Here is an 11,451-nt window from a genome sequence, read left to right on the forward strand (position 1 = left end):
GCGCCGTCGTTTTTCGTATCGCAAGCATCTTCGCGCGTATCGCTTCGTCCTCGTCGTCGGTCAGCTGCTGAACGAAGATGGAGCGATACGCGAAAACGCGCGGATTCCGAACGCAGCTTAAAGATTCGTGAGGGCCGCGGTAGGGCGCGCGTTTTACCTCGTACGAAAGTGGCGCCAACCGTCGGAGGTTGGAGGCGCCGCCGCGAGTAATTCGACTAGGCGGATTTAAAAAAATTCTTGTATCTACATAATGGCAGCGCGAGATCGGTTCCTCGCAGTTGCCCGCTGGTCGCGTCGGAAAACGGCTCGTCGCACTCGACCACATTTTCGCCGCGCGTCTTCGCTTCTCGAGGAAGACGGCAAGCCAGAGTAAGTGAAACGACCGACCCACCCGATGCGGTCCGCGCCTCCTTCGCGCCGAAACGAATACCAGGGCGGCCCTCGACGTACGCGGCACGTCGCCGGAGCCGTCGGCGTTTCCCTCACGAATCCACTTATCTCGTTGCGTGGTTCTTACGTGGGCAAACAAAAAAGGAGCGAGCGAGAAAATTTCTCACCTGGCTGCCGCCCCGCGTTTTATAGCCTCCACTTCCTCGTTCGCGTCTCGTGCCTTTTCTCGATCGTTTGTTTTCGTCTTTTTCGCTCGATCGCTCCTTTCTTTTGTTTTTGCACGTTCATTTATTTCTACACGCGCGCACGCACCAAATACGCGATTTACACCACGATCACGCATTCCCTTTTACGTCATGGATTTTCGCAACTATTCCTTCGGCGATTTTGGAATTTGACGTTATTAAAATTCGCGGGAATTATTTCCAGATCGATCGAGCCTGTCATATTTTGCGAGCTATTGTTTCGTTTTATTTTTTTATTTTTGATATGTCGGAGGTACACTATTTCAGCGTCAGAAGTCGAATGCAAATTACGCGCGAAAATAGAACTGGGTTTATAGGCAGTTCTTGTGTATCCTAGATCTGTTCTCGTCGAGCTACGTCGCGTTCTCTTTGCGTGCAAAATAATCTTTGCGTTTCCAAGAAAACCTGTCTTACACGTAATTATATATAAAATATGTTCGTGAATGTATTCTCGCTCTTCGATATTTCAATTTCTAGTGGTAAGGAAAATAATAAGAATAATTGAAAATTAATTAATGGCTGTCTTAACGTAACGAAAGACTTTCAGCGGAATGCCACTGGCTTGCCTTGCATCTACGGGTGCAGTTGTGTAAAGGGCAAAACAAAATCAGTTGCACTTGAAACACATGTCTTGACGAACCATATGGCTCCTCGAGGGAATCTGTGTGTCTATAAATAGCTGCACACATTTCATCCCTTCATCACTTCAAATTGCAGAGGAAAGGCTCTAAAGGCTGCATCATAACTTGAGAAACGTTCCTTTTTCTTAATCTCAGCAGCATTGATTCATTTAAATTTGTAGATTTTTATGCATAGCACAATCGATGAAAAAATATTACTTTAATGAAAAGAAAAGTTGAAAAACACTGAAAGATAAAAATGTTTCATGCAAACTTTCAAGTAATTTTTATAAAAAATAATATTTGAAATAGCTTAAACTGTAGACTATTATATAGAGAAAAAAATGAGGAAGTATTATGTATGTTATACATTATTCAGATTATGTATCATGATAAATGTGTAATTGTACAAATAGAAATTAATATTTTATCTTTTTCTTTTTTTGGTAATTAATGCTTTAATATATATTTAAGTAAATTAATGAAATAATTCTTTTATATGTGCTGTAAAACAAAGTAGTAAATTCTGATCTATGTGACTACTATTGCCGATTGAGAGTAATTTATTGTGACTGATTATTTCTCTCTACGGTTTCTCGGGGTCATCGTGAATGACCTGGGTTTTTCTTATCTCGATGGCAGTGCATTCAATTAAACGCACGGAGAAAGAACGCTGTGTAGTTCACAGACATAGTGGCATCTTTGTTCGTCGTCATTGCGACGTAGGTTCATTGATTTCCTATTCTTATCTTCTTCGATCAGATTTGATAAAGTGACTGTCGCCGAAAGACTTTCCTAATCGACTTAGCGCCGAGCGGAACGCACTGCGGATTAACGGCTCCTAAGGCGAACAGCGTTAACAAGACAATGAAATTGCCTGTTCTTTTGACGATTCTGGGATGCTTTGTCATCGACATCAGTCACGCCAGAGAAATAACGTATGCACTCGATTAGTTTGCAACTATAATTCGATTATAAATAATGTTTTACTTAAAATTAAATTTAACTTGTTAATTTTTTTTTATTTTGTTCTGCAAATAATCATATCAATTTTTTGTAGCCATGAAGATATCAAAGATGCCATGTTGAGTTTAGTACATATGATGCGAGAGAACACGGAGAAACTGGAAAGACACGAGGCGAGGGAACGACAGCTGGGTGAGCAATTAAAAAAGACTATAACTATTCTGACGAAGCGTGTGTCAGTCGTAGACGGCTTGAAGGTGCAGCTGACCAAATTAGAAGAAAGAATTTCAGGAATAGAACAGTTAATCACACAGGTAATCACTCGCATTCCGTTTGGAAAAAAAAAGTAATTAATTGTTAAACAAATTTTTTTTTTTCATGTAGAAAGATGAGAGGGAACGTATACAGATGCAGAAGACTGTGGACAATTTGGAAAGTTTGGAAAATCGTTTAGAAGGTTGGCTGACGAATATCGAAAATAAAGTAACGGATATTAACAATCGCGCTGAGGTCGCACCTACCGTAGATAATCTTCCGAACATTCTCAACAAGTTAAATAGTGTAGAGAGTAATTTAATGGAAGAGGTTGCGAAATTCAAAGAAAATCTGCATAGTAATGTAGGAAAAATGAATAGAGAATCGTCTACCCTGATGGAGAAAACGCATACGATCTTTTCGGAGGTAATTTGCGAAAATATATATGTATCTTCTTCATACAAGTCAATTATTTTTAATAATATAAATCTATTAATTTTATTCTCCTTATTAGGTGCAATATGTAGCTGCTAAAACAAGAGAGTTGGAGAAATCTCTAGAGAAGTTAAATCAGATGACGCAAAGTGTTCAAGAAAGATCATCGGATCGACAATTAGATCTATCACCAGCTTTTGAGGATCACGTCAGAACATTGATACAAGTGCAAGAACTGCTGGAAAGCACCTCTGACAAATTACGAGAATTACCCAGGTAACATTTTATACTCAACTATCTGATATTAATTTTAATATTTTCTGAAATTTAATATTTTCTGAAATATGAAAACATGTAACATCTTTAACACTTCGATGCTAATTATCACTTTACGACGCAGAGTAAACGAAGTACAAGCGTTCCACAATGAAACGCAAGCTATGCTGCAAGAAACGAAGCATGCATTAAAGGACATAGTTACACGAGGTATCGATAATATCGAGGATAAAATAGCGGAGAGCAAAGAAGAAACGAAGGATTCTGTGGCAGTGTTACGGTAAGTCTTTATCATTCAATGAAATTATAAGCGCTAAACACAATTTTTTTTTTTATTAAAGAATCATATTTGGCATTATATTAAAGCGTTGTAGCAAGCCTATATAACAGTCTTTTTTAATTTTTGAACTTTTTTTAACAGAATGGACTTGGGTAACAATGCGAATCGCGTTAACCAGGAATTACAAAATCTGGAAAAAGGCCAGTTAGTGATGGTTTCTATGGCCGACCATGTTCTGGATACGAAAAAAAGAGTAGAATACGGTGTACATCAAATTCTGCTAGAAGTAGGCGAATTGGTGAAGACCCAGAGTAATAACATTAACAGCACTCTTAACCAAAGGTTTGACGGAATTTCAAACGATATTATGGATAATCAGAACGGTGCTTTAGCGAATCTCACCAGCAAAATGGAACAAGAAATGAACAAAGTAAAAATCTATTATTTGTTGATTGATTTAATCGCTGCCTAGATTTGTTGTTACTACTTTTATTGTAGGTTTGGCGGCAAATCAATGTGATGTACCAGCAGATGACGGAAAGTGCTCGAGCTCTAGATAAGCTACATCAGCAAAATGAAGCTTATGTTAATGGCACAACATCTACCATGGGTGGAATGGAGAACAAAGTAATGAGACGGGGCATAACATTTACATTTAATTTAAAATAATAAAAATGTAGTTTTTTACTATATTAGATTCAAGATCATAAACTAATAAATTGAATCGGAATTTTGCAGGTGGGCGAGATAACAAAACGTATGACAGAAGTGGATGAGAACTTGAATTATTTGCTTGGCCGCCTGTCCTTAGTCACTCAAGAATTTAATCTGATTAAGACCGGCTTGGGAAACGCATTAGACAATATCAAGGCGTCTTTTAAAGTGGTTCAAGAAAGAGCCTTGGATTTGACTCATCCAGGCCCCCATCCATTACCGGAAAACTATAAAAATCCGAGTGAAACTGAAACCAGAAAGCCAGATGGTAGGTTTCCGTCGCGCTCCACTGCTAACGTACCTTCTAATTAATTCTGTCAATAGGCTTTCGAATCATTCCGATCGATTACTTATTTTCTAACACAATATAATATTTTGTTAGCACTGAAAAACTTTATAATTTTTTGTTTTGTTTTACGATTCCTTTCACGCTTACTCAATTTTAAATTTAAACATTCGGTCTCGCACTAATTTTTAGTTAATGTCATTGCACAAAATTATTTGTTTTAGTTGTGACCGTAAAGTAAACCATTTGACTCGCATCATCAGGCTAACTTGGATTAATCTCAATAAGCGGAAGATAGCCATTTTTCATCTTTAGCGAATTAATATCCGGCATTACACACCGGATCTCATCATCATCGTTACAATCATCGAACTGTAAGACGCTTCACTAAAACCTTTAAATATAGTTATATTTCTATTCAAACAGAACAAAAAGACATGAGGATATTAAAATGGATCTAAAATAATTATTGACAATCACTTTAACGCCATTTTAACGTCGTATAGTTTACCTACCTGAATTTTAAATATTACAAAAAGTTTTAAAGAATCCAGTACGTAATAAAATAATATTAATTAAAATATAACGTTTATATATGCATATAAAGAATTTAATTAGCAGACTACGGATGCAAATATATATATTTCTAGAGGAATTAAAGGGGTATTTTAAATGTTTGCTTCTTTATATGATTTTAAAATATAATTTCTATATTTTATATAACATCCGCAGTCTAACCGTTAGTATTAGATGGATGATACCATACAATTAACTACCAATAATAAATCCCTGCGTAGCAGAAAAAAAAACAAGTTATTACGTTATTACAATATAAAATTTACTGGAATGTTTCTATTACCATTTTATAGTTATAGAAAATAAAAAATCCGAAAAAATGTCCGGAAGAAAATTAAGTATTTCGATACCCAATAAAAAGTTTTTCATATAATTTATTTCACTTCTTCCAACTTTACTTTTTACATAAAATAATACAAGAATTATCTTTTTAATAATATTTTAATTATTTTTTTCATTTTTCTTATATGTCAGTAGATATGCTATAAGAGAAAAAAAATATGTATACATATTTTATACATTATTATATATTATATGTATATATTTGTACATGTTTTTATATGAAAATTTTTACTGGGTATGAGACTTATATGAAATTATCGGCAGTATTTTGCTAATCTAATTATACATACATACATACGTGTACATATATGATATGTATATATGTATATGTATATATGTGTATATAGTGTCATATTAATACATATTATTGTTTAATATAATAATCTAGAATTGCTTGCATGGCCAAAAACTTGAAATTATATTTTAGTTTATAATTAAATAAAAGTAAAAGTAAATTTTTTTTGCATACAAAATATAAATAAGTTAACAGGCGGATAAAATTTTTACGCAAGCCATTATGATTTTATACGTCTTAGAAAAGGATGTAAAAAATCGTAGGATTATGAAGTGAACAGGTTATTCTTCATATAAAAGTATTAATGTAAGATCACACAGAAGTAAATATTTCAACAGATATTTTATCATAGTTTATTCTGATTCTACCATAAAATATGAAGTTTGAAATATTTACTTTTGAATGACCTCACCTTAAAATTCTATATGTAGAATGGCAGCATATAATTAGTAATATGTATATCAATGTGTTATAGACTTTTGTGTTGTAACAGTTCTTTATTTCTAAATGGTAGAAAATATTTTTACTTACGCAAGAGTGCAAAGAGGGACTGACGGAGCCTGCATGCGTTGCAATAATTAGATCTGCGTTCGCTGCGCGCAAGCGAAAGCCTACGCTTGAAAATGAATTTTTATCTCTTTCATTGGTAAATCCTTTTTTTTTTTTTTGGCAAATACAACAAGTGATCGTAATTCTTATAGCTTTCACAACGCGTCGAAAGGAACCCGACCTCCGTTTGAATTCATGTTTTTTGTTTTTAAGACTCTAAGGGAATAAAGCTCTGAGATGCAGAATTTTTAAAAACTCCCAAGAGCTTTCTATGTAAAGAAAATTAAAAATGTGTGTTCCGACAAAACTTTAGGGAAATCTAAAACTGTAAGAATTGAGAAATTTAAGTCAACACAATGTTGAGTATTAAAATATAGGTAATAACTAATAACTATAATGGAACTGATAAAAATTCATGCCGCTCGAAAGATCGAATAAAGTTCAAATCGGAAGTCCGTGGTTCCCTACAGATCACGCTGAATATATAACGTACCTTCTAAAATTTCGAGGATGTATCCTCATTTTGAATTCAGCAAACCATTATTATTTACAGTATGCAATGTGTACAGATTAAAATCGCTAATTGTCTTGCCTTAAATCACGAACCGGCTGGCTTGAACCTAAGATCGCATTCGTGAGGTCACGCTAGGAACCGCAGAGAGGACCGAAGATAACGCGCTTTTTTTTTTCTTTTTTTTTTTCGCTATTTTTGTTGTGCCATGTATGAGTCTTCTCCTCGTCTCCCCCATGCCCTCGTTTTGCGTATGTTCGAAGGGGCGACACGTACGATAACCTCGACAGTGTACCATTACATCACATTACATTACATTTTACTTTGAGCTCCGATAATGTTTTTTTTTATATTTTTTTTTCTTTAAGCTATGTGAATTGTATAGATAGAGACGTACTTTACATTAAAGCATAGGTCCATTTAAATCATGTCAATGGACGACGACGCGATTTTTTTTTCTTCTTGCACGCCTATGTACGTTGAGGATTAACGACTAAACAACGACAATATCTTATTCCGCCTGTCTGTCAGCCCGTTCGATACGCTGCAGCAAGCTCATAATTAAGCATCGGTTAATAACATCGTGTAAGTGTAAGTAGCTCTGTCGGTTCGTCGCGAAGACCCCTTCAGCCGATTTGTTTTGTTTTCTTTCCGATGACCCTCGGTGAGAAAAATAAAGATACATATTCGCCCAGAGATCCCGAGAGGTTTCGGGAACCGAATGCGTGACTAGAAGTTTTCCGTATTTCCAAGAAGGTCAAAGGCCAAAAGTTCAAAGAAGACTCTTCTAAAGCCGCGCTATCTTTGCGACGATCCAACATTACAATTCACCGCGGTGCTGGATCCTTTAAAAACGATGCCTTACGTACTTGCGACCCCTTTCCCAAGACAAGCGGTCGTTTTTGATAATCGAGAGAATTTAATCGCGCCGATTCTTTATTGAAAAACGTCTTTAACGTTGGTGAGCTAAAGCGCATTTCGTAACGCAGGACAATCAAATCTTTTTTTGCAATTCGCAAAAGTTTCGATGTTGGAAAGTAACGGAACGTCGAGCTTTTCGCGACTCAACGGAGCAATACAGTTGCTGTAGTACGAACAATGAAAGAAAAGGTGATCGACGTTGATGCAATCGATTCTTCGAATATATAGTAACGTTGCTTTAATTACGCAGAGTGCCACAAAATTCGAGCATGAAAACACTTCGGTAAGTGTGTCCACGAGAAACAAAGAATTATTAAAAAGTGTTTACAATCTTGTAACATTAAGCATTTTGTAATAATTTTACTAAATTTTACCGAATTTAAAGTACACAAAAAATTCACATAGAATTATTATTAATCTATCAAGTTCTAACTCAACTCTGACATTAGCATAACAATTTTATACTATAATATTCACATATAATTTTCAGTAGTTATTAACGTCATTGATTATCGACAGATCGATGGAAATAACTTTTTAATTACAACTCATAATTTATCATCAAATTTCAACCACTAGATCTTTTCAAAAGATTTATTACACAAAAAAGATATCTCTCTGATCTCTATTTTTTATACTTAGTTTCTCGCATACTTTTTTTTTCTTGCAGTGTTTTTATACTGAATTTTTTTGCGCACCCTGTACATGCGTAAGATGTAATCGCGCTATGTGCCCATGATATAACATACCTTATAACTCTAGCGAAAACGCGCACAGGTAGAGAATCATCGCCCCTTCCACTTATGTACATACATATACACACCCCCAATGCGATGGAAACATCATTGTTCACGAGCAAAATTGATAGCTCCTAATCGTTCTTTTTCTTTTAAAGCGGTGAATCTGAAAGTCCGCGACGCGTATCTTATACTCTCTCACTCTCGTTTAGCTCCTTATCTTTTCATTCCTTTCTTCATCTCTGATTTTTGGACAGCTCAAAGATAGCAGAGTGTAAAAAAGAATACTGCGAGTCTCTGCACGGTGGTTCATATTCGTTAACTTTGTTTATACAAAAGGGTCTCCTAAATAAAGCTACGTAAATTCGGAGTATTGGACGCGTTATCGGAATGCACAGATCAGTTCATTCTCTATTTTTCTTTCTCTTTGTGTCAATTCTTTAATTGCTTTCTTTAGAGCGTGTCTTTCCCGCTGTTCGCTTTCTATTTTCTTCAAGAGCGAGGCGGAAGAGTGCTGGATACTTGCGTTTAATTCGTTTTATTTATATAAGACGCGTGCAATGCGCGCATCTGCCGTGGCAGTTTTTTTTATTTCTCTTTTTCTCTCTTTATATTCATTTATCTTCTTTTATTGTTATAATTATTATTACTATTATTATTATTGTATGTCGTGGATGTCCAATGTGAACACGAGTTAAAAAAAATTCAAAAATGAAGAAACAAGAGAAGCATTTTGAATTGTTGCAAAGATTCTAGTCTCCGAGTTTGCGGATTTCAGCATCTTTAAAACAGAAGAAGCTTTCAGCGGTCTTAGCTTTCGCATTTTCGAATACCGAATGCAAACCGCTTCATAATTATGCGATCGTTTAAAAAAGAAGTTTCTTTAAAATTCGAGTTTCTGAGTTGCAAAAGTAACATCCAGGTACGCAAAACTCTCTCGTCTCATTAGTTTCATTGTCTAATAAACTTTTGTAACGACCCTAACGGGTCGTTGTCACACAAAGAAAAAAGAAAAAGAATATCCATACGGAATGACGTCGGAGACATAAATAAAATCCCGAAGCACATACACGCGCGCACAGAAGTCTTGAACGATGCACGATCCCCGGTTTGTCCACTCGACGATCGACGCGAAACGTCGAGGACGCGGATGATCGCTACTGATGGTGGTTATCCCCGAGCGATGGGTAAGTCCGCGAGGTATCCGGCTCACTTCTCCTCAACAGATTGTACTCTTAGAAGTTGACTAGAGCTTAAGCGGCTGCTAGCTCGAGTCGCTCGAGGTGGACGCGCGCGGCTGACGCTTGCCACGCCTTCGGGGGTGCGAGTGGTCCTAGCTGCTGGTAGACGCAATAGGGCTGACCGGGCTGAGAGGGCTGCGCGCCGAGTCCCTTAGGACCCCAGTCAACGTTACTACCAGCTTACGACTGCCAGCGTGGTCGCGATGCTCGCCCAACCAAATGCCTTGCCACGTTCCCAGCGCTAACTTGCCATCAGTGATCGGAATGCTTAGCGATGAGCCCAGAAAACAGGCCTTTACATGCGCCGGCTACAAACGTTAAAAATATTCATTATTGTTTTGCCACCTTATTTTGTCTACTGCTAAAAAACAATATATTGAGCCTTTTTTTTATAGCAAACAGCTGAATTACTAAATTTTTGCGCGAGTTCTAAAGTGTTAAAGTACATATGCACATATAATGATAAAGCATTATAATTTAAAAAGAATATTAAAATATTATTTTTTTGACGAAAAAATATATTAAAATCTTTACAGAAACTTTAGAAACATTTGACTTACCATGTCATCAGGTCCTTCACAGCTGTGCCTGTACTCCAAGCCTTCAGGAACTATTTTATTAAGCATCATCTCCATATCGTCTCTCACGTCTGGATCCCAGCTCTCATTTAACGCTAAACTAGCTGAAGTATGAAGAACTATATGGGGGAAGAAACAAAATGTTTTATAAAGAAACATCTCTGTGCTACTCCATTTTACAATATGTACAAACAGATGTAAGTATATACTGATATTGGAACTAAGATCTAGTTTATTTATAATAAACTGATTTTAATACTGCATGAAGGCAAGTGCATGATCACTACTGGCGATAGGTTAGAGGTACTCACTCTGAATATGGCAGAGACCAATGGAAAACTGGCAGAGCTCAGGTACCTGCCTGAGGATCTCCTCGGTAACGAGGTGAACGCCTCGGTGTTGAGGTCGGAGATTGATCTTGGTCTGGAACCAGCCGGAGCCGATCTGGATGCCACGGTTAGACGAGGCCATAGCTTACGCGAGGATGAACAGTGGCGGTGTGCGAAGGCGAGCGGCAGAGGGCGGGGGCGGGCCGGGGGAAGGGAGGAAAAGAGATCCGAAACGACTTCTCCTGGGCACGCTGACCGCCAGTCGCAACCACACCGGTGAACTACTCCAAACGGCCGATGCAAAATCCCATTTGGCGACGGCTGCGGATAATCCGTCGCGTGGGCCGCGATGCGATCTACCGAACGCTCAAGCCGCAAGAGAAGAGTTAGGTTAGGTTAGTGACGAGAGAGAGACGGAGCGAGAAACAAAGAGAGAGAATGAGAGAGAGATGCGCGGACGGAGGAAAGAAAGTGGGATAAAAGGGAGGGGTAACGATTCGGCTGCTTGGCGCGGCGCGCGCGATACACAGATACGCATGCACGCAACCCACGCGCGGGTCACGCAACCCACGTACGAGCGTGTGCACGCACGCACGTAATTCATGCACACACGTGTACGCGGATGCACCCCGTCGCACCGCGGTACCACTCACCTACAACGGCTACAACCTACAACGTAGCGCAGTGCTCGGCAGACGAACGGCCGGACAGTCTAGCGGACGGCGGATTCGGAGCGTAGCATCGCCGTGGAATAGTTTTTGTTTCTTTTTTATTATTATTATTTCTTTATTTTTCCGGCTCGAGAGAGACAGGCGGCGTACGGCGTGGAACGGCAGCGTGTGCCGTGCCTGCCGTGCGCTGGCCCTAGTGGCCCTTGGCGAGCGAATTGCAAATGGCGACGGGTG

General features: G+C 38.1%; 2 protein-coding genes across 4 annotated transcripts; one reads left to right on the plus strand and one right to left on the minus strand.

Moving 5' to 3' along the window:
- Window positions 1-240: 240 nt before the first annotated feature.
- On the plus strand, window positions 241-5,840 carry LOC139108303 (putative leucine-rich repeat-containing protein DDB_G0290503). 3 transcript variants are annotated; one of them, XM_070666455.1, is made up of 10 exons: window positions 242-369; window positions 2,018-2,193; window positions 2,316-2,535; window positions 2,606-2,902; window positions 2,991-3,187; window positions 3,312-3,467; window positions 3,609-3,897; window positions 3,966-4,094; window positions 4,206-4,449; window positions 4,692-5,840. In XM_070666455.1, the coding sequence occupies exons 2-10, from the start codon at window positions 2,123-2,125 to the stop codon at window positions 4,706-4,708; spliced, it is 1,620 nt and encodes a 539-aa protein (XP_070522556.1). In that variant the 5' UTR covers window positions 242-369; window positions 2,018-2,122; the 3' UTR covers window positions 4,709-5,840. The 3 variants fall into 3 exon arrangements, with proteins under 3 accessions (XP_070522554.1, XP_070522556.1, XP_070522555.1); XM_070666453.1 differs by lacking the exon at window positions 4,692-5,840 and having other exon boundaries at window positions 241-369; window positions 4,206-4,573; XM_070666454.1 differs by lacking the exons at window positions 242-369; window positions 4,692-5,840 and having other exon boundaries at window positions 1,767-2,193; window positions 4,206-4,573.
- A 478-nt stretch (window positions 5,841-6,318) lies between these two features.
- On the minus strand, window positions 6,319-11,330 carry LOC139108312 (UPF0047 protein YjbQ). Its single transcript, XM_070666471.1, has 3 exons — window positions 10,529-11,330; window positions 10,200-10,336; window positions 6,319-9,947 (listed from the first exon to the last, which is right to left on the minus strand). The coding sequence occupies exons 1-3, from the start codon at window positions 10,686-10,688 to the stop codon at window positions 9,732-9,734; spliced, it is 513 nt and encodes a 170-aa protein (XP_070522572.1). The 5' UTR covers window positions 10,689-11,330; the 3' UTR covers window positions 6,319-9,731.
- Window positions 11,331-11,451: the final 121 nt, after the last annotated feature.

This window comes from Cardiocondyla obscurior, linkage group LG15 (assembly GCF_019399895.1).
Source record: "Cardiocondyla obscurior isolate alpha-2009 linkage group LG15, Cobs3.1, whole genome shotgun sequence".
Classification (NCBI taxonomy): domain Eukaryota; kingdom Metazoa; phylum Arthropoda; class Insecta; order Hymenoptera; family Formicidae; genus Cardiocondyla; species Cardiocondyla obscurior.

Coding starts and splice junctions, on each gene's coding strand:
- LOC139108312 (XM_070666471.1), bottom strand. CDS start 10,688: ATGGCCTCGTCTAACCGTGGCATCCAGATCGGCTCCGGCTGGTTCCAG. Junction 10,337..10,528: donor TGGTCTCTGCCATATTCAGA/GTGAGTACCTCT, acceptor TCCCCCATATAG/TTCTTCATACTTCAGCTAGT. Junction 9,948..10,199: donor GTGAAGGACCTGATGACATG/GTAAGTCAAATG, acceptor TAACGTTTGTAG/CCGGCGCATGTAAAGGCCTG.
- LOC139108303 (XM_070666453.1), top strand. CDS start 2,123: ATGAAATTGCCTGTTCTTTTGACGATTCTGGGATGCTTTGTCATCGAC. Junction 2,194..2,315: donor AGTCACGCCAGAGAAATAAC/GTATGCACTCGA, acceptor AATTTTTTGTAG/CCATGAAGATATCAAAGATG. Junction 2,903..2,990: donor CGCATACGATCTTTTCGGAG/GTAATTTGCGAA, acceptor TCTCCTTATTAG/GTGCAATATGTAGCTGCTAA.